Source organism: Erythrolamprus reginae, chromosome 4 (genome assembly GCF_031021105.1).
Source record: "Erythrolamprus reginae isolate rEryReg1 chromosome 4, rEryReg1.hap1, whole genome shotgun sequence".
Classification (NCBI taxonomy): domain Eukaryota; kingdom Metazoa; phylum Chordata; class Lepidosauria; order Squamata; family Dipsadidae; genus Erythrolamprus; species Erythrolamprus reginae.
The window spans coordinates 6991647-7014857 of record NC_091953.1 but is presented as its reverse complement, the minus strand read 5'-3'; the positions used below and the strand labels follow the sequence as shown (position 1 = coordinate 7014857).

Below are 23211 nucleotides of genomic sequence, written 5' to 3'. Positions count from 1 at the left end.
TTACTCTACCCTGGTGTTCCCTTAACCTGGACCACTTCCTAACACACGGACCTCAGTTCCCAGAATTCTCTTAACCAACTTGACTTTTTTTCTGGGAATTCTGGGAACGGAAAGAAGAGACACTCCAAGCTGGTTTAGGGGAGATAGGCGACAGGAAAATTAAATGTATAATAGTTTCAGAAAAGGCTGAAAGATCTGGGACAGTGGCTTTTCAACTTTAGGAACTTTAAGACGAGTGGACTTCAACTCCCAGAATTCCCCAGCCAGCATGGCTGGCTGGGGAATTCTGGGAGTTGAAGTCCACTCATCTTAAAGTTCCTAAGGCTGAAAAACACTGATTTAAGATATCATTCAGTTCTGTTCTTTGCCATTTGTTGGCCAAAACTAACTCTAGAACTTTTTGAGGTGCTATATTTATTTACTTTTTCAATTTCTATGCCGCCCAACTCTGTACAATTCTAAGTGGCTCACAGCGAATATATAAAACATCAATAATAATACTAAAGCCTCTAAAAACAGTTTAAAAATAATTTACAATGCAACAATTAAACCCCTGCATGCCACTATATCATTAAATCTTGGCCTTTTTCAGGTAAGCAAAAAAACACAAAACAAGGTGCCTTTTAAAATTTAGCCTTGCACTGTTTGTGGGGAAGGAGGAATTTTATACTGCCACAATTCTTTGAATTCTCTTTTGTGAACATTTGGTAGAAGTTACTACTGAGTGTATTTGTTAATCTTGCTAAATTTCTTCTCTTATTGAGGGTTGGATTCACCTTGGCCAATTGGCTCTTTCGGGGAAGTCTTGACGCCTGCCAGTAAATCTATATACCCCACTTACAAACTAACAGGGCCCACTTATCAAATGAGTCTTGAGACCTGGCGGCGCAGTGGTTAGATGGTGGTATTGCAGGCTAATTCTGCCCACTGCCAGTTCGATCCTGAACAGCTCAAGGTTGACTCAGCCTTCCATCCTTCCGAGGTCGGTAAAATGAGGAGTCAAGATTGTTGGGGGGGAAATAGGCTGACTCTGTAAATTGCTGGAAAGCACTGTGAAGCGGTATATCAGTCTCAGTGTTATCACTATTACGCAGTACATTAAATCTTAAATCTATGGTTTATAGCAATGATGGCAAACCTGTTAGACACCGAGTGCCCAAACTATGTGCCCAAATCGAAAGGCACAGACACACAAGCGAATATGTGCATGTATTTTCTGCCCTTTTCCAGCCTTCTTTCTGCCCATTTTCAAGGCCTTTTTCAGCTCATTTTTTCACCTTTTTTTTCTTTTGGCCCTCTTCGGGGGGGGGGTGCTTTCTTTTTGCCCGTTCTTTTTGGGGTTTTGCTCATTTTTGTGCCTTTTTTTGCCCTATATTTGGGCTTGTTTTGGTCCGTATTTGAGGATTTTTTTGGCCCATATTGAGGATTTTTTCAACCCTTATTTGAGGACTTTTTGGCCCATATTCGAAGCTTTTTTCGGCCCATATTGAGGCTTTTTTCAACCCTTATTTGAGGCCTTTTGGCCCATATTTGAGGCTTTTTTGGCCCATATTGAACCTTTTTTCAACCCTTATTTGAGGATTTTTCCAGCCCATATTGAACCTTTTTTCAACCCTTATTTGAGGCTTTTTTGGCCCATATTGAGGCTTTTTTCAATCTTTATTTGAGGCCTTTTTGGCCCATATTTGAGGCTTTTTTCAGCCTCAAGGCCAAAAAAGCCTCAAAAACAGGCCCAAAAAGCCTTGAAAATTGGCTGAAAAAAGGCCCAAAAACAAGGCATGCAAAGCCCAAAAGGTGGGTGGGTGGGACTTCGGCAATATTTGATTTATAGATGCACAGACATTTTCACTTTTTGGAAGACAAAAAAGTGTGCCTTATAATCCGAAAAATACAATACCTTGTCTCTGGTCTAAGTTGCTTTAAATTTTTGAGCCGTTCCCCAATTAGATTATCCCGAATATTGAGAGGTTTAGACAGTTTTAAACGTTCTGATGTGGGTTGAGAGGGAGGAAGGATTTATTATTATTTTTATTATTATTATTATTAAAGATATACAGTGATACCTCATGTTACAAACGCCTCATCATACAAACTTTTCGAGATACAAACCCGGGGTTTAAGATTCTTTTGCCTCTTCTTACAAACTATTTTCACCTTACAAACCCACCACTGCTGCTGGGATACCCCGCCTCCGGACTTCCGTTGCCAGCAAAGCACCCATTTTTGCGCTGCTGGGATTCCCCTGAGGCTCCCCTCAATGGGAAATCCCACCTCCGGACTTCCCGTGCTTTTGTGATGCTGCAGGGGAATCCCAGCAGTGCAAAAACGGGCGCTTCGCTGGCAATGGAAGTCCGGAGGTGGGGTATCCCAGCGAGGGGAGCCTCAGTGTAATTGCAGCATCGCAAAAACACAGAGGTCCGGAGGTGGGGTTTCCAGGACTTCGGTGTTTTTGCGATGCTGCGATTTCATTGATGCTTCCTTCGCTGGGAAACCCCACCTCCGGACTTCCATTGGAAGAGAAGTGCTCGTTTTTGCGATGCTGGGATTCCGGAGGTGGGGTTTCCCATGGAAGGGAGCCTCAGGGGAATCCCAGCAGTGCAAAAACGGGCGCTTTGGCTGGCAAAAGGGGTAAGTTTTGGGCTTGCACGCATTAATCGTTTTTCCATTGATTCCTATGGGAAACATTGTTTCATCTTACAAACTTTTCATCTTAAGAACCTCATCCCAGAACCAATTAAGTTTGTAAGACAAGGTACCACTGTACTTTAAAATGCCACATTACTTCACCGGAAACTTCAACCTGCCTTTCCAGAGCTGTATTTTCTGCAATTTATCTTTCATTGTCCTCCACTCCACCTCCCAAAAACACAGGGTGCTTAAAGCTGCCAGATGTTTTCCTTTGCGAAGGGAAGATTTAAGTACGCGTCACCAGATTCATTCCCCAGTTCCGTGAAACATCTGCACCAGACAGAACGTGTTCTTTTTTAAATTGCAGTATTGTGTTTTGTAGTTCTATCAAACACTCTTGATTCACCTTGTACTTTCCAGATGTTGGAGAAATCGTTGAATTTTTATTTATTTTTTACTTTGATATGTTGAAGGGAGGTGGTCGGAAACAGAGGCCCCAAAGCATCAGGCAGCTGGATTTCTTCAGAAATAATCCTTATTGCTTGGAATTTTATAAACTGAAATACTTGGAAGTGAATGTCTCTGTTTTAATATTGGGTGTCTTCTGCCCCCTACAGTTCACCTCTGGATTTACTACTCGGCTGCAAATTGCCAGAATTGTTGAATTGTTCAGTCCCTTCTTGCACTTTGTAAATTTTCTGACCTAGCTCCCAAACACGACAAACCCTCTGTAGTTAAATAAATACATGTATTCCCTTTATTGGGAACGCCAGTAGCCCTGGCAAATATCTCTCTCTCTCTCTCAATGCAGTCTAACAAATTTGTCTGGCAGGGAGATGAATAGTTGTCTGTCACACCCATTCACGTCCACCCCCTGCCTTTTAAATGAGGCTTGGTGGTGCAGTGGTTAGAGTGCATTACTGCAAGCTTCTGCAGACTTCTGGCTGTAGTTCACCAGTTCAAATCTCACCCGGTACCGACTCAAGGTTGACTCAGCCTTCCATCCTTCCGAGGTGGGTAAATTGAGGACCCAGATTGTCGGGAGCAAGAGACTGATTCTGTAAACTGCTTAGAGAGGGCTGTAAAACCACCATGAAGCAGTATATAAGTCTAAATGCTATTGCTATTAGAAACATAAAGACATAGAAGCAAAAAAAGACCTCAGGGTCCATCTAGTCTGCCCTTATACTATTTTCTGTATTTTTTCTTAGGATGGATATATGTTTATCCCAGGCATGTTTAAATTCAGTGACTGTGGATTTATCTACCACGTCTGCTGGAAGTTTGCTCCAAGGATCTACTACTCTTTCAGTAAAATAATATTTTCTCATGTTGCTTTTCATCTTTCCCCCAACTAACTTCAGATTGTGTCCCCTTGTTCTTGTGTTCACTTTCCTATTAAAAACACTTCCCTCCTGAACCTTATTTAACCCTTTAACATATTTAAATGTTTCGATCATGTCCCCACTTTTCCTTCTGTCCTCCAGACTATACAGATTGAGTTCATTAAGTCTTTCCTGATACGTTTTATGCTTCAGACCTTCCACCATTCTTGTAGCCTGTTTTTGGACCCGTTCAATTTTGTCAATATCTTTTGGTAGGTGAGGTCTCCAGAACTGAACACAGTATTCCAAATGTGGTCTCACCAGCACTCTATATAGCAGGATCATAATCTCCCTCTTCCTGCTTGTTATACTCTAGCTATGCAGCCAAGCATCCTACTTGCTTTCCCTACCGCCTGACGGCACTGCTCACCCATTTTGAGACTGTCAGAAATCACTACCCCTAAATCCTTCTCTTCTGAAGTTTTTGCTAACACAGAACTGCCAATGCAATACTCAGATTGAGGATTCATTTTCCCCAAGTGCATTATTTTACATTTGGGAACATTAAACTGCAGTTTCCATTGCTTTGACCATTTATCTAGTAAAGCTAAATCATTTACCATATTACAGGTGCCTCTAGGAATATCAATCCTATTGCACACTTTATTCCTGATGTAAAAATAAAACAGATGCATAACTCATATTAAACTGTTCAGTTTATTAGCGTCTTCCTCGTACAGTAAAAATTTCTTGGCTATGGGGCCACATAAGCATCACAGATTTTTTTTAAAAAAGTTAATCTTTAATGACAAGCCAGTGTATCGTAAATCAGAGTGCTTTTTAAAAACCCTTATCTGTAATGGCAACCTGGTTCGGAGACAGCCTTTCCAAATTTCAGGAACCCCCAAAACGGGTTAAATCCACGAGTCCCAAAATGGCTAGAATCCCCCCCCCCCCGAAGGCTGCAATGTTTCACTTTTAAAAGATTGCGCAAAACTGATGTTCAACAATTTTCCAAGAATATTAAACAGATGTCAAGGAAGCGAATATTAGTGAAATGTCATTAACAGTATTATATGCGTTATTTGTATTATCTGTACTATATTGTATCGTTTCTTCTCTTAGTTTTGTTTTTCACTTTTCTCTTATATGTATTCATCTTTTTGTTATTCTTTGCCTTTATGTTTGTTTATAAAATAAAAATAAAAAATTTAAAAAACTGATGTTCGACAAAATCTGGGTTAATCTGGATTTGAAGGAGAAAGGAGATTTAGGCTACGGGGCCCATGAAGTACCTCCTTCAATCAAAACCCGTAGAAACTTCGATGCAACTTGAGTTTCAACGGGTGGACTTGTGTGCACGGACAGGTTATACCAGGGGTGAATTGCTACCAGTTCCGGCGTACTGGTAGTGACTGCGGGTGGTTCAGAGAACCAGTAGCAGAAGCATTGTGAGGCTCTGCCCATCTGCTCGGACATCACCATCTTTTTTTTTAACCCTCTGTGCATGCACAAAGCCATCTACTCATGCTCAGTGGGTGAAAAAGTGTGCGTAATGCATGCATGCAAGCAAAAAGTGCACTTCTGAGTAGATTTCACCATTGGGTTATACGTTACCCTTTTCCCTTCAAATTCAGATTTTCGCAATGCAATATATTTTATGATTGCCACAAACAGATGTGCTTCGACTAACTAAGGAGGCAACATTGTTAGTTAACCTACTTTTGTGTTTACGGTTGTATACACGAAGGCGACTGAATTTAATTTTGCTCTGAGTAAAATGCTTGCTTTTGTTTACTACTTGTTTACTTCTTGCTTTTCCTTAGCATCTTTTTACAACCACACCGCCAGCGCCAAAGACAGGCCTTTTCTTCAATTTCTTCTCTTTCTTGGGGTCAAAACTCGCTTTCGGCAAATCGGAGGCTGCTTGCTTTGAGTCAGGCTGTTCTTTTGGGAAATCCAGGGAATCCTACAAGAAATTAACATCATTCTCTGCTCTGGGTGGTAAACAATGTCGAAAGAGAGATTTTAAAAAGGTGTTAACACCAATAGCGACTTGGTCTTCTAGGGCACTGTTTCCCAACCTTGGCAACTTGAAGATATCTGGACTTCAATTCCCAGAATTCCCCAGCCAGCAGTTGAAGTCCAAATATCTTCAAGTTGCCAAGGTTGGGAAACTCTGTTCTAGTCCAGTGATTTTCAACTTTTTTTGAGCCGCGGCACATTTTTTACATTTACAAAATCCTGGGGCACACCACCACCCAAACTGACACAAACTGACATTCTAAGACACTCTCCTCTCTTTTTCCATCCCTGTCTCCTCCCCCCTTGTGTGTGTGTGTGTATACACACTCTTGAACCATTTCCAAAACAGGTGAGGGCTGGGGTCTTTCTCTCTCTTATTCTTTGGGTGCTTTTTATCATATGCTTTAAATCAAGAGTCACTTCTCTCTCTTTTGTTTCTCTCTCTTTCCTCTCATTCTCTGTTTCAATCATTTTCTCATTTCTCTTTTCTTCTCCCCTTTTTGCTCTCATTTCTCTCTCCCTTCCTCTCTTTCTTTCTCTTTCTCTTTCTTTCTTTCTTTCTCTTTCACTCTTTCTCTCTTGCTTTCTTTCTCTCTTGTTTTCTTTTTCTTTCTCTCTCCCTTCCTCTCCTTTCTCTCTTTCTTTCTCTTTCTCTCTTGCTTTCTTTCTCTCTTGTTTTCTTTCTCTCTCTCTCTCTCTCACTCTCCTCTCTCTCTTTCTTTCTTTCTCTTTCTCTCTTGCTTTCTTTCTCTTTCTCACTCTCTTGCTTGCTTTCTCTCTTGTTTTCTTTCTCTCTTTCTTTCTCTCTCTCTCTCCCTTCCTCTCCTCTCTTGCTTTCTTTCTCTTTCTCTCTCACTCTCTCTCTTGCTTGCTTTCTCTCTTATTTTCTTTCTCTCTCTTTCTCTCTCTATCCCTTCCTCTCCTCTCTCTTTCTTTCTTTCTCTTTCTCTCCCTCTTGCTTTCTTTCTCTTTCTCTCTCACTCTCTTTCTCTCTTGCTTTCTTTCTCTCTTGTTTTCTTTCTCTCTTTTTCTTTCTCTCTCCCCCTCTCTCCTTCTTTGCGGCACACCTAACCATGTCTCGCGGCACACTGGTTGAAAAACACTGTTCTAGGGAAGCAAGCAGACAACTGATTTAAACTGGTTTAGATTAAATACCAAGATTCATTTGGAAAGGACATATTTGTCCCAGCATCCTCCCAAATGCTGGCTGGGGCATTCTGGGAGTTGAAGTCTACCCAGGTTAAAGCTGTACCTACCAAGATGGAGAAAGACCGATCTAGCCACCCTGTCCATAACCAACATGCCTGCAGTCCCTGTCCTAATGTCCCCTTTTATTGTGCATCCCTTTCATGTATTAATAACCATGTTTATACCTACGTCTGTTATTTAATACATGCTTGACTAAATGAACGAATGAACATATCCAATCATCAAGAATGCCAAGAAGAATCACAATTGATCTAAAACAAAAATAGTACTCACCACCGAGATCTTATGGGTTAAAGACACCTCGTTTTTTCCTTGTAGCTCTCTGAGTTTTCCGACTTCTGCCCGGGCTTCGTCCAATTGAGCTTCCAACTTCTCCCGTCGCATCTGCTCGTATTCCAGCTGCACATTCAGCTCAGAGATGGTCCTTGTCCAGGCAAGACCAAAACAAAAGCTTCAGGAGATGCTACAGGAGCTTGCCCAGGATTTCTGTTGCTAACCGACAGCGCTAATGGTTGTGAAGTGAGTTTTGCAATTTTTACAAGCTGTCTCCAACATTAAGCGAAGCGCCACCGTTGTGCGGTTGGTCACCTGGTTGGAAAGTGATACTGGATTCCCTATTGACTTTGCTTGTCAGGTTTAGGCCTGATCCTTGAGACACTGCAATAATCTCCCATCCCCATTTGAAAATGGGTCTCCGCTCCCTTCCACCCCCGTAAAACGAAATTAAATTCTATATAACTTAACCCGAAAAGATCAATTACCAAATTACAGATAAGAGGAATAGTAATATAACGACAGATGACAAGTCGAATGACATAAAGAATAAATAAAACCAAAATGGATTGAAACCTTTAAATAACATTTAAAACAACAAGTTACAACATAGCTGTCAACAAATATTATTATTATTATTTTTAATTATTATTATTATTTATTAGATTTGTATGCCACCCCTCTCCAAAGACTCGGAGCGGCTCACAACAACAAATATGATTGATAAACTTGTTATATATGTGGAAGGTTTGTATGGTAACGTTATAAACTCAAGGAGATTAGTATGATTATTAATTACATATGATTCACTCGCAGAGAAAATTCAATTCAATTCAATTCAATTTATTAGATTTGTATGCCGCCCCTCTCCGAATAAATGTAAATTGTATTATGAAGACCCAAATAACAATATGTTATATAGATTTACTTATATATTGACTAAATTATTATGAACAAATGCTTTAAATTGTTCCTTTAGTACCTTTCTTATGATGTTTACCATTTACATTACACTATGGAAAATATTTTTTTCTACATTGTTTGTTTGTTTGTACTATTATTATTTTTCTGTTTTGTTTTGTTTGATTTTCTTTATTATAAATGTTTCTTCTTTTCTATGTTTGTTTTTAAACATATATTTAATAAAGATTATTTTTTTTAAAAAGAAAGAAAGAAAATGAGTACTCAGATTAGGCACTGATGCAAAAGTAGTGGAGTAGTGCTTAAGGTGCTGGCCTAGAAATCCAGAAGATTGGGAGTTCTAGTCCTGCCTTAGGCATGAAAAGTCAGCTGGGTGATCCTGGACCAAGCACCAGGTGACTGTGAGTTCTAGTCCTGCCTAGGGCATGTAAGCTTTGAAGATGATTTTGGAAAAACTATATAAACATTACAGTTACAGAAACAATCGTATGCTTTAAGCCCTGGAATCAAAGAAAAAAGCTTGGATTGGCTCTATCCTAATTCAGTAGGGAATAAGAAAGAGAGAAAGGAAAACACGGGCTTTCAAAACTGATGTTAGCCTTTGAGGTAGGGGGGAAAAAACAGACTCTACTAATTCTGCTTTATTGATCCGGACGATAGTAACAGAAGCTTTCATGTTTCATTGAATTTAATGGGGGTCTGTGATGCAGTCAGCCAGCAGAGGGCAGCAAAACAACAAATTTCAAGAAGTGAATTATTTCTATGATGAAGGAAGAGTAATCATTCTGTTATTATAACCACACAAAAAAATGAGAATAAAATTATTATTGTTGTTGTTGTTGTTGTTGTTGTTATTGTTGTTGTTGTTATGTCAATACAACTCGGCAAACGAGATCACTATGCTGGATTTTGTATATTATTATTATTATTATTATTATTATTATTATTATTATTATTATTATTATTATTATTATTATTATTATTATTTAGATTTGTATGCCACCCCTCTCCGAAGACCTAAGAAAATTATATGAATGAAATTTTGATTATGGGGCATTTAGTTATAATAAAGCAAAGGGATGCACGCACATATGAGATTTCGGTGATTTTTTGCATGCACGGAAGCAAAAAAAATCGCCGAAATCTGGCACGCACAGACGCAGGCATCCTCTCGTGAGATTTTGCTTCCTGAGCATGCGCAGAAGCAAAATTTCGCTGGGACGCACAGGCGTGCATGCCGGCAACTTGAAGCTGCACGTCCAGCACATTGGTAATGGCGATAAGTAGCAACGCCCACCTGGGGGGCGGAGCTTTGAGCTCTCTTCATGACTGGCTCTCCAACAACAGACAGGCATGAGCAAAATGGGAGCATTTCATCCCTGGACCAAAGTCACCCAGCTGACTTTGTCTAAGGTGAAACTAGAACTCACTCTCTCCTGGTGATTTGCTCAAAATAACCCAACCGGCTTTCATGTCTAGGATAGGACTCGAACTCACCCTCTCCTGGTGATTGGCCCCAAATCAGCCAGCCGGCTTTCATATCTAAGGCAGAACTAGAGCTCACCACCTCCTGGTGATTGGCCCAAAGTCATGTGACCACCTTTCTCTCACCATCTACCAATTCTTAAGCTGGCACCTTAACCACTACACAAGAACGGCTATCATCATTTTTTATTATTATTATTTTTTATTTGTTTATTTTGTCCAATACACAGTACATATTGAAGAGAATAGACATGTAGTATTATATATAAAGAAAAGGATAAAAGAAAAGATATAAAAATAGAGGAGAAGATATATGAAAGGAAGAAAAGATATATGATATATGAGATAAAGGAAAGATAATTGGACAGGGGACGAAAGGCACAGTGGTGCACTTATGCACGCCCCTTACTGACCTCCCAGGAACCTGGAGAGGTCAATCGTGGACAGTCCAAGGGAGAAATGTTGGGGGTTAGGGGTTGACACAATTGAGTCCGGTAATGAGTTCCACGCTTCGACAACTCGATTGCTAAAGTCATACTCCCTACAGTCAAGTTTGGAGCGATTAATACTAAGTCTGAATCCGCCGCGTGCTCATGTGTTGTTGCGGTCGAAGCTGAAGTAGTCACTGACAGGCAGGATTTTGCAGCATATGATCTTGTGGGCATGAATGCAACCATCGTGAATTCAACGCTAGTGAAATTTCTCAGGCACTTTCGGGGGGGGGGGGTGTCTTACCTTTCAAGCCTCTTCTCTTTGAGTTTGGTCTCCCTTTCCTGGGGAGTGATGCCTCCAAGCTGCTTGAAGTTGCTGATGGCCATTTCTAGCAGGCCTTGTAACTCTTCCACTTTCTGGTAGGCTCTTTCTGCAAGAGGAGGTTTTAATAATAACAACAACAATGTTGGAAAGGACCTTGGAGGTCTTCTAGTCCAACCCACTGCTTAGGCAAGGGACCCTACACTACTTCAGACAAATGTGATCCAACATCGTCTTAAAAACTTCCAATGTTGGAGCATTCCCAATTTCTGGAGGCAGGCTATTCTACGGATTAATTATTCTATTTATTTATTTATTTATTTTGTCCAATACACAATGAGGGTTTTAGTGGGTATATATCTATATACACATAGTAAAATACATGATGAAGGTTATAGAGGAGATACGCATAGTAAAATATATCTAAGAATTAATAGAAAAGAAGGTATAGCAATAGAACATATCAATGAAAGAATAGAAGAAGAGATATATGAATAGAAGAAAGGTATAGGAGATATAGGGGAGCAATAGGACAGGGGACGGAAGGCACTCTAGTGCACTTGTTCTGGCCCCTTACTGACCTCTTAGGAATCTGGAGAGGTCAACCGTAGATAATTTAAGGGTAAAGTGTTGGGGGTTTGGGGATGACACTATGGAGTCCGGTAATGAGTTCCACGCTTCGACAACTCGGTTACTGAAGTCATATTTTTTCCAGTCAAGTTTGGAGCGGTTAATATTAAGTTTAAATATGTTGTGTGCTCTTGTGTTGTTATGGTTGAAGCTGAAGTAGTCGCCGACAGGCAGGAGGTTGCAGCATATGATTTTGTGGGCAATACTTAGATCTTGTTTAAGGCGTCTTAGTTCTAAACTTTCTAAGCCCAGGATTGAAAGTCTAGTCTCATAGGGTATTCTATTTCGAGTGGAGGAGTGAAGGGCTCTTCTGGTGAAGTATCTTTGGACATTTTCTAACTGTCAGGAAATTTCTCCTTAGTTCTAAGTTGCTTCTCTCCTTGTTTAGTTTCCACCCATTGCTTCTTGTCCTGTCCTCAGGTGCTTTGGAGAATAGCCTGACTCCCTCTTTTTTGTGGCAAACCCTGAGATATTGAAGGACTGTCTCCCCTGGTCCTTCTTTTCATTAAACTAAACATACACAGTTCCTGCAACTGTTCTTCCTATGTTTTAGCCTCCAGTCTCCTAATCATCTTTGTTACTCTTCTCTACATTCCTTCTAGAGTCTCAACATAGTTTTTACATCGTGGTGACCAAAACTAAATGCAGTATTCCAAGTGTGGCCTTATAAAGCGGTATTAACACTTTGTGTGATCTTGATTCTATCCCTCTATTAATGCAGCCTGGAACAGTGTTGGCTTTTTTGGCAGCTGCTGCACACGGCTGGCTCATATTTAAATGGTTGTCCACTAGGACTCCAAGATCCCTCTCACAGTTACTACTGTTGAGCAATGTACCACATAGATTATAACTGTGCATTTTATTTTTCTTGCCTAAATGTAGGACCTTACTTTTTTCACCATTGAATTTCATTTTGTTAGCTAGCGCCCAATGTTCAAGTCTATCAAGATCCTTCTGTATCTTGAGTCTATCTTCTGGAGTGTTGGCTATTCCTGCCAGTTTGGTGTCATCTGCAAATTTGATGAGGTCCCCCATCTATCCCCTCATCCAAGTCATTGATGAAGATGTTGAAGATTATTGTGCCTAATATTTTACAGTCGTCTACGGAGATTTTTGGTCATCCAGGTGATGGTTGTCCTAAAGGTACTTTTTCAAAAGGCAACTGGGGGAATTGAGATATTCCTTTCCCTCCAGGCCATTACAATTTATGCATGGTATGTTTGGGTGTATGTTGGTTTTTTAATAAGGGTTTTTAGTTATTTTAAATACAGTGGTACCTCGGTTCTCGAACGCTTTGGTTCTCGTACATTTCAGATACCGAACAAAATATTCGGCAAAAATTTGCTTCAGTATCTGAACAAAAATTCGGATACCAAACAGCCACAGAAAATTTTGTTTGCTATCCGAAATGTTACCGCCCGCTTCACAGCCTCCCAGTCTCTATAGTCTAACCTCTCCAAGCTGCAGGAAGGGTGGGGGCGGCTGCAATACCGGCAGCTTCGGGGGGCTCCTTTCCTCAGTGCTTCGTCTTGTGCACCAACTTTCTCCTTCCCGGCGGCAACGGTGGTGACAGCAGCGGCTTCCCTTCGAGGAACAGCAGCGCCGGGAACGTCATGTGATGAAGGGAAGCCGGTGGAGCCATCTCAGCAGTTGCCGCCGCTCCACTGGCTTCCCTTCATCACGTGACGTTCCCGGCGCTCCTGCTCCTCAAAGGGAAGCCGCTGCCGTCACTACCACTGCCGCCGGGAAGGAGAAAGTTGGTGCACAAGACGGAAGCACTGAGGAAAGGAGCCCCCCGAAGCTGCCGGTATTGCAGCTGCCCCCACCCTTCCTGAAGCTTGGAGAGGTTAGACTATAGAGCTCCTCAGATTTTTATCCCATAGGAAATAAAGAAAATAGATTTAATTGGTTCCCAGCGAGTCAACAGGGGCTGGGAACCAAATCCATTTCCATTATTTCCTATGGGATAAATTAATTCGGTACTCGACCAAATCGGTTCTCGACCACACTTCTGGAACGAATTGTGGTCGAGAACCGAGGTACCACTGTATTAGATTTGTCATATGATGTTTTATTATTGTTGTTAGCCGCCCCGAGTCTACGGTGAGGGGCAGCATACAAATCTAATAAATAAATAAATAAATAAACTGGACTTTCTTATTATTTTTTCCCCTTTTCTTTGAAGACATTTTTGCTTCTCATCCAGGAAGCTTCTTCAGTTATCATTGTCATAATGACGGGTTCAAGTTGTGTTCGTAAGTCAAGGACTACCTGTAAGCTAGTATTTTGGTACATTCTCCCATCTGCCAGGTGAAAAATATCCAAAAATAAAAAATCTTGACCCAGAAAGTGCTGGACTTACCACGAGCGTCAATTTTCTCTTCCTTGTTTTCCTTCAGATCTCCCTTGTTATCTGTGCTCCCTTCCACACCGTGATGTTCAAAAAAGGTTGGATCGTCTTTCTCAATTTCCAAATCTGAATCATTTCCCATCTTGTTTTTCAGATACGCCACAACAGCCAGCTGGGCAAATCTGCAGAATCCACGGAACCAATTTAGTTACTGGAAAACGGAAAGCAAAATACACAAACACATACATACATACGAGGTCTATCTGGAAAGTAAGGTTACAAGATACGTAGCTCTTGTAGAGAATGTTCGCGGGGGAAGTTGGTACAGTGGTACCTCTACCTAAGAACGACCCTACTTACGAACCTTTCTAAATAAGAACCTGGTGTTCAAGATTTTTTTGCCTCTTTTCAAGAACTATTTTCCACTTACAAACCCAAACCTCCGAAACTGTAACCAGATAAGGCAGGGAGAAGTCTCTGTGGGGCTTCTCTAGGAATCTCCTGGGACGAAACAGGGCCAGAAAAGGTGGGGAGAAGCCTCTGTGGGGCTTCTCTAGGAATCTCCTGGGAGGAAACAGGGCCAGAAAAGGTGGGGAGAAGCCTCTGTGGGGCCTCTATAGGAATCTCCTGGGAGGAAACAGGGATGGAAAAGGCGGGGAGAAGCTTCTGTGGGGCCTCTATAGGAATCTCCTGGGAGGAAACAGGGCCAGAAAAGGCAGGGAGTAGCCTCTGTGGGCCCTCTCTAGGAATCTCCTGGGAGGAAAAAGGGCTGCAAAAGGTGGAGAAAAGCCTCCATAGGGCTTCTCTAGGAATCTCCTGGGAAGAAACAGGGCTGGAAAAGGCGGGGAGAAGCCTCTGTGGGGCTTCTCTAGGAATCTCCTGGGAGGAAACAGGGCCAGAAAAGGCGGGGAGAAGCCTCTGTGGGGCTTCTCTAGGAATCTCCTGGGAGGAAACAAGGCCAGAAAAGGTGGGGAGAAGCCTCTGTGGGGCTTCTCTAGGAATCTCCTGGGAGGAAACAGGGCCAGAAAAGGCGGGGAGAAGCCTCTGTGGGGCTTCTCTAGGAATCTCCTGGGAGGAAACAGGGCCAGAAAAGGCGGGGAGAAGCCTCTGTGGGGCTTCTCTAGGAATCTCCTGGGAGGAAACAAGGCCGGAAAAGGTGGGGAGAAGCCTCTGTGGGGCCTCTCTAGGAATCTCCTGGGAGGAAACAGGGCCTCCTACCCTCCCTGTGGTTTCCCCAACTGCACACATTATTTGCTTTTACATTGATTCCTATGGGAAAAATTGCTTCTTCTTACAAATTTTCTACTTAAGAACCTGGTCATGGAAAGAATTAAATTTGTAAGTTGAGGTACCATTGTACTGCTATCCTATATATGTTTGACAATTAAATAAAAGTAGATAAATAAAAATAAATAAATAGGACGGCATAATGCCGGGGCAGGTGGCTCAGCCCATCCACAGGTTGCCGCTACTGGTTCGCCTGAACCGGTCCAAACCGGCTAAATACCACCTCTGAATACGGTCCACGTTCGCTCATTTCTTGTAGATGGAAGAGCGACAGTCACCTCTTTGCAACATCCTTGGGTGTTTCCCCGGCATCGTTGGCAATGTTACAGTCGGCGTCCCTGTTAATCAGCCACTCTAAGACATGTAAATGGCCTTGTCCAGCCGCTGGCGAGAAAGACAAGAAAACGTCAAAGGCAAAAATGAAATTTAAAGCAATGTCCCAAAGCAGCTCTATAGTAAAGTGGATGTTGTGAGCCACCCCTGGTCTTCATAGAAGGGCGGCATACAAATCTAAATAATATTAATAATATTAATATTAATTATTATTATTATTATTATTGTTATTATATTATTATTATTATTATTATTATTATTATTATTATTATTATTATTATTATTATTATTTTGAGTGTTCCACCTGGTCATGGCTTACAAGTGGAACACTCAAAAAGGAGACAGAAGGACTAATACTGGCGGCACAAGAACAGGCCATTAGAACAAATGCTGTCAAAGCCAGAATTGAAAAATCAACAGACGATCCAAAGTGCAGACTCTGTAAAGAAACAGATGAAACAATCGATCACATACTCAGCTGCTGCAAAAAGATCGCACAGACTGACTACAAGCATAGACATGATGCTGTGGCACAGATGATCCACTGGAACTTATGCCGGAACTACCATTTACCAGTGGCAAAGAACTGGTGGGATCATAAGCCCGAAAAAGTGGTCGAAAATGAGCAAGCAAAACTACTGTAGGACTTCCGACTTCAGACTGACCGAATTCTGAAGCATAACACACCAGACATCCTGATTGTGGGGGAAAAGAAAGTATGGATCATCGACATCGCAATCCCAGGAGACAGCAGAATTGAGGAGAAGCAGCTAGAGAAATTAGTGAAATACGAAGATCTAAAAATCGAGCTGCAACGACTCTGGCATAAGCCCGTGAAAGTGGTCCCAGTGGTACTTGGCACGCTGGGCGCAGTGCCAAAGGATCTCAGCGGACATTTGAAAACCATAGGAATTGACAAAATCTCCATCTGTCAATTGCAAAAGGCCGCTTTACTGGGATCGGCAAACATAATTCGCCGCTACATCACGCAGTCCTAGGTGCTTGGGAAGCGCCCGACTGGTGATGAAATACGAAATCCAGCATAGTGATCTCGTTTGCTGTGTTATACTGACATAATAATAATAATAATAATAATAATAATAATAATAATAATAATAATAATAATAATGATGTTCTCCTGACCTTTGTGCAGGAGGGTTGATCCTCGGTCATCTCGTTCGTTAACGTTGATGATTTTATTTTCAAGTAGCATTCTTAAGGTGTCCAAGTCTCCTCTGAAGGCAGCATCATGCCCTGGAAAGCTCAAATCTTTGCAAAGAAAGTGGGAGGGGGAGAAGAAATCCCATGTTCATAGAAACATAGAAGATTGACGGCAGAAAAAGACCTCATGGTCCATCTAGTCTGCCCTTATACTATTTCCTGTATTTTCTCTTAGGATGGATATATGTTTATCCCAGGCATGTTTCAATTCAGTTACCGCGGATTTAGGAAGTTTGTTCTGAGCATCTACTACTCTTTCAGTAAAATAATGAAGTTTAATGTTTCCAAATGTAAAATAATGCACTTGGGGAAAAGGAATCCTCAATCTGAGTATTGCATTGGCAGTTCTGTGTTAGCAAATACTTCAGAAGAGAAGGATTTAGGGGTAGTGATTTCTGACAGTCTCAAAATGGGTGAACAGTGCAGTCAGGCGGTAGGGAAAGCAAGTAGGATGCTTGGCTGCATAGCTAGAGGTATAACAAGCAGGAAGAGGGAGATTATGATCCCGCTATATAGAATGCTGGTGAGACCACATTTGGAATACTGTGTTCAGTTCTGGAGACCTCACTTACAAAAAGATATTGACAAAATTGAACGGGTCCAAAGACGGGCTACAAGAATGGTGGAAGGTCTTAAGCATAAAACGTATCAGGAAAGACTTCATGAACTCAATCTGTATAGTCTGGAGGACAGAAGGAAAAGGGGGGACATGATCGAAACATTTAAATATATTAAAGGGTTAAATAAGGTGCAGGAGGGAAGTGTTTTTAATAGGAAAGTGAACACAAGAACAAGGGGACACAATCTGAAGTTAGTTGGGGGAAAGATCAAAAGCATAGAAACATAGAAACATAGAAGACTGACGGCAGAAAAAGACCCCATGGTCCATCTAGTCTGCCCTTTTACTATTTCCTGTATTTTATCTTACAATGGATATATGTTTATCCCAGGCATGTTTAAATTCGGTTACTGTGGATTTACCAACCACGTCTGCTGGAAGTTTGTTCCAAGGATCTACTACTCTTTCAGTAAAATAATACTTTCTCATGTTGCCTTTGATCTTTCCCCCAACTAACTTCAGATTGTGTCCCCTTGTTCTTGTGTTCACTTTCCTGTTAAAAACACTTCCCTTCTGAACCCTATTTAACCCTTTAACATATTTAAATGTTTCGATCATGTCCCCCCTTTTCCTTCTGTCTTCCAGACTATACAGATTGAGTTCATGAAGTCTTTCCTGATACGTTTTATACTTCAGACCTTCCACCATTCTTGTAGCCCGTCTTTGGACCCGTTCAATTTTGTCAATATCTTTTTGTAGGTGAGGTCTCCAGAACTGAACACAAAGCAACATGAGAAAATATTATTTTACTAAAAGAGTAGTAGATCCTTGGAACAAACTTCCAGCAGACGTGGTAGATAAATCCATAGTAACTGAATTTAAACATGCCTGGGATAAACATATATCCATCCTAAGATAAAATACAGAAAATAGTATAAGGGCAGACTAGATGGACCATGAGGTCTTTTTCTGCCGTCAGACTTCTATGTTTCTATAATATTTTCTCACGTTGCTTCTTATCTTTCCTCCAACTAACCTCAGATTGTGTCCCCTTGTTCTTGTGATCACTTTCCTATTAACAACAATTCCCTCCTGAACCTTATATAACCCTTTAACATATTTAAATGTTTCGATCATGTCCCCACTTTCTCCTCTGTCCTCCAGACTATACAGATTGAGTTCATTAAGTCTGTCCTGATAAGTTTTATGCTTAAGACCTTACATCTTTTTTGTAACCTGTCTTTAGACCCGTTCAATTTTATTGAATATATTTTTGTAGGTGAGGTCTCTAGAACTGAACACAGTATTCCAAATGTGGTCTCACCAGCACTCTATATAGTGGGATCATAATCTCCTTCTTCTTGCTTGTTATACCTCTAGCTATGCAGCTAAGCATTCTACTTGGTTTCCCTACTGCCTGATCGCACTGTTCACTAATTTTGAGACTGTCAGAAATCACTACCCCTAAATCCTTCTCTTCTGAAGTTTTTGCTAACACAGAAGTGCCAATAAAATACTCAGACTGAGGATTCCTTTTCCCCAAGTGCATTATTTTACATTTGGAAACATTAAAACTGCAGTTTCCATTGCTTTCCCCACTTATCTAGTAAAGCTAAATCATTTGCCATATTACAGACGCCTCTAGGAATATCAACCCTATTGCACACTTTAGAGTCATCGGCAAATAGGCAAACCTTCCCTACCAAACCTTCCCCTATGTCACTCACAAACATATTAAAAAGAATAGGACCCAGAACAGACCCTTGTGACACACCGCTTGTAACCAGACTCTGCTCAGAATACTTGCCATTAACAACAACTCTCTAATGTCTATGTTTTAGCCAGCTGCAAATCCACTGAACTATCCAGGGATTAAGTCCAGTCTTCACTAATTTATCTATCAGCTCTTTATGTGGAACCATATCAAAGGCTTTGCTGAAGTCCATATAGGCAATATCCACGGCACCACCTTCATCCAACACCTTTGTGACATAGTCAAAGAAATCAGTGAGGTTAGTCTGACATGATTTGCCTTCAGTAAAGCCATGGTGGCTTGGGTCTAATAAGTTATTGGTTTTTAGGTGATGATTTATACTCTTTTTAAGTAGAGTCTCCATCATTTTAACTTTAACTATAAAGCCCTTCATGGCATCGGACCAGAATATCTCCGAGACCGCCTTCTGCTGCATGAATCCCAGCGACCGATTAGGTCCCACAGAGTGGGCCTTCTCCGGGTCCCGTCAACTAAACAATGTCGGTTGGGGGCCCCAGGGGAAGAGCCTTCTCTGTGGCGGCCCCGACTCTCTGGAACCAGCTCCCCCCAGAGATTAAAACTGCCCCTACCCTCCTTGCCTTTTGTAAACTCCTCAAAACCCACCTTTGCCGCCAGGCATGGGGGAATTGAGATATCTCCCCCAGGCCTATACAATTTATGTATGGTATGTATGTTTGTATGTATGTCTGCTTAATAATGGGGTTTTTTAAATATTTTAAATTGTAAATTATTAGATTTGTTATGAACTGTTTTATTGTGTTGTGAGCCGCCCCGAGTCTACGGAGAGGGGCGGCATACAAATCTAATAAATAATAACAAAAAATAATAATAATATAACTGATGTCAAGCTAACTGGCCTGTAGTTACTTTATTTAAAGTTTAATTTTTCTTTATTTAATTTTTTATTGTAGCAGGTTCTACGTAAAAGGATGAACTGCATTTGAGAGGAACAAAAAGCTCACACAATTTCCCTCCCTTCCAAGATTGTGCTCATCACCACCTACTTTCTTCCTCATCCAATGACTCTTCCTCCTCCTCAGTCTCCTCCAGGCTGTCCATGTAAACCAGGATGTTTTCCTTGTAGAACCTCTCGGCCAGGTCCCGTGGGGTCTCGCCGTGGTCATTCCGGGCTTTCAAGGAGAGGACCAAAGTGGGCATTTTGCTCACCAGATATTTAAAGCAATGCAGGTGGCCTTCCATGGCTGCCAGGTGAACTATGACATAAGGAGAAAGAGGAGTCCAACTTTGGAAATAAACTGAACTGATCCAGAAAAGGCAGGCAGAAGCCTCAGTGGGGCCTCTCTAGGAATCTCCTGGGAGGAAACAGGGCCTCCACCCTCCCTGTGGTTTCCCCAATCTCACGCATTATTGCCTTTTAGAAACTTAGAAACATAGAAGACTGACGGCAGAAAAAGACCTCATGGTCCATCTAGTCTGCCCTTATACTATTTTTCTGTATTTTATCTTACAATGGATATATCTTTATCCCAGGCATGTTTAAATTCAGTTACTGTGGATTTACCAACCACGTCTGCTGGAAGTTTGTTCCAAGGATCTACTACTCTTTCAGTGAAATAATATTTTCTCACGTTGCTTTTGATCTTTCCCCCAACTAACTTCAGATTGTGTCCCCTTGTTCTTGTGTTCACTTTCCTACTAAAAACACTTCTCTCCTGAACCTTATTTAACCCTTTAACATATTTAAATGTTTCGATCATGTCCCCCCTTTTCCTTCTGTCCTCCAGACTATACAGATTGAGTTCATTAAGTCTTTCCTGATACGTTTTATGCTTAAGACCTTCCACCATTCTTGTAGCCCGTCTTTGGATCCGTTCAATTTTGTCAATATCTTTTTGTAGGTGAGGTCTCCAGAACTGAACACAGTATTCCAAATGTGGTCTCACCAGCGCTCTATATCACAATCTCCTTCTTTCTGCTTGTTATACCTCTAGCTATGCAGCCAAGCATCCTACTTGCTTTTCCTACCGCCCGACCACACTGCTCACCCATTTTGAGACTGTCAGAAATCACTACCCCTAAATCCTTCTCTTCTGAAGTATTTGCTAACACAGAACTGCCAATAAAATACTCAGACTGAGGATTCCTTTTCCCCAAGTGCATTATTTTACATTTGGAAACATTAAACTGCAGTTTCCATTGCTTTGACCATTTATCTAGTAAAGCTAAATCATTTACCATATTACAGACGCCTCCAGAAATTACATATTACAGACACCTCCAGGGATGACCGGGATATTTTTCCTACCCTACCTGGAAGGTTTCCATCTTTATCCGCATCGTCTAAAGTAGCTCCCCATCGGACAAGAAACTGGAGGCAGCCTAGCCGGCCGTAGAAAGCAGCGTTGTGTATAGGTTTCCAGTCATTCTTATCAGACGCATTGACATCCTGGTTGTTACAATGGAAGGAAGCCAACATTTCAGTGGGAGTCGTGTGCAGTAGGTGGAAAGAGTAAACACGGGAACATAAAAAGATTTGTGTTCCTTGGATTATATGGTTTAGCTGTTTCTTCCTCCTTGGCTCAAGCTCACAAGGAAACGTTGCAGTTCAGAAGATTTATAGCTCAAGAGCCTATATACAAGAATCCAATCAGCTAAAGTTTAATGGGTGTTGTTGTGGTTAGCTCTGGCCCAGCTCCTGCCCCAAGGACTGTGGATGTGGGGGAGACATCCACATGCTGCAGGCCTGTTTTGCCCCCGGTGGAATCTGATTATGAAGGCTCCTCTGACCAAGAAGATGTGAGTGACAGGGAGGAGGAGAGTGTGGCAGACAGCTCAGGAGATCAATTACCTAGCTCCTCCTTGGATTCAGAATGATACAGCCACGCATGCAGAGAGCGATGCATAGGCAACAACAACTGAGAGATTATTATCAGAGAAAATGAGGCCACCTATGGTTGGGTGGGGCTGTGGTAATTAGTGAGGCTGCTATAAATAGCAGCCTGTGGGTTTGGCCATTGTGGAGGATTATCTGATTGTTGTGTTTCTTGCCTGCTTTACTGACTTTGACTTTTTGTGTGCTGATATTTCCCTGCTTTGAAACTAAACCAGAGCAAAGTGTGTTTCACTTTGTGAAAGAAGGACTTTGAATTGCCCCACAGCTGCAAGCTAAGTATCACAGAACTGATAAGGGACTTGTATAAATAACCAGTTTGTTTGGAGACAGTGCTCTTTGCTATACCAAAAGAGGGCTTAGTTTAAGTGAATTTTCATTATAAAGAACATTGTTTTGAATTTTCAAATGTGTGTGTGTCTGAAATTTGTACCTGTGAATTTTTGGGAGGATTCTACCAGAGAGCCCGACAGAACAGGTGTCAGATAAGGGTCAAAGAAATTCAAGACGGATTGGACATTATCTGTAGACCATTGGTGACAATGTCATCACTCTAGGCTGATGACTTGCTTAACTCCGTCCCTCAGTTCTGCCTGCCCTTCTCCTACATCTAGCAATACAGTGGTACCTCTATCTACAAATGCCTCTAATTATGGATTTTTCTAGTTAAGAACCAGGTGTTCAAGATTTTTATGCCTCTTCTCAAGAACCATTTTCCACTTACAAACCCAAGCCTCCGAAACTGTAACTGGAAAAGGCAGGGAGAAGCCTCTGTGGGGCCTCTCTAGGAATCTCCTGGGAGGAAACAGTGCCGGAAAAGGCAGGGAGAAGCCTCCGTGGGGCCTCTCTAGGAATCTCCTGGAGGAAACAGGGCCGGAAAAGGCAGGGAGAAGCCTTTGTGTGGCCTATATAGGAATCTCCTCGGAGGAAACAGGGCCGGAAAAGGCAGGGAGAAGCCTCCGTGGGGCCTCTCTAGGAATCTCCTGGGAGGAAACAGCTCCTCCACCCTCCCTGTGGTTTCCTCAGTCACACGCATTATTGGCTTTTACATTGATTCCTATGGGAAAAATTGCTTCTTCTTAGAAACTTTTCTACTTAAGAACCCGGTCACGGAACGAATTAAGATTGTAAGTAGAGGTACCACTATATTAGCTTCCTCCTTTCTTGTCTAGCTTCTTGGTGACTCTTTTGTAGATTCAAATGAGCATCGATTTAAATTTGAATTACATAGAAAACAAGAACATTTGCAACGTTCTGCGCATGCACGGAAGCCAATAAAATAGCTGAAATCTTGCACAGATGTGCATCCCCTGGCGAGATTTCAGCGCATTTTTGCTTCCTGCGCATGCACCATCCTTACTGTACTGGTAGGTGTTGTGGTTGGCTCTGGCCCAGCTCCTGCCCCAAGGAATGTGGAAGTGGAGGTGGGGGAAACATCCACATGTCACAGGCCTGTTTTGCTCACAATAGAATCTCCCGACAAAGGCTCCTCTGACCAAGTAAGCGTGAGTGACAGCCCAGGAGGAGATCAATCATCCTTATCATCCCTAGATTCTGAACAAGAACTCATGACGGACCCACACATGC

General features: G+C 41.7%; 1 protein-coding gene across 1 annotated transcript in view; it reads right to left on the bottom strand.

The window, feature by feature from the left end:
• Window positions 1–4651: 4651 nt before the first annotated feature.
• Window positions 4652–23211, bottom strand: part of ANKRD42 (ankyrin repeat domain 42) — a 24002-nt gene continuing 5442 nt past the window's right edge. The window contains exons 5-12 of the mRNA XM_070749560.1: window positions 21045–21180; window positions 19778–19987; window positions 16363–16488; window positions 15165–15270; window positions 13612–13781; window positions 10602–10728; window positions 7461–7611; window positions 4652–5922 (exon numbers count right to left, since the gene is read on the bottom strand). Coding sequence (XP_070605661.1) covers window positions 5776–5922; window positions 7461–7611; window positions 10602–10728; window positions 13612–13781; window positions 15165–15270; window positions 16363–16488; window positions 19778–19987; window positions 21045–21180 — 1173 coding nt within the window. The 3' untranslated portion in view covers window positions 4652–5775. The remainder of the gene's footprint in view (window positions 5923–7460; window positions 7612–10601; window positions 10729–13611; window positions 13782–15164; window positions 15271–16362; window positions 16489–19777; window positions 19988–21044; window positions 21181–23211) is intronic.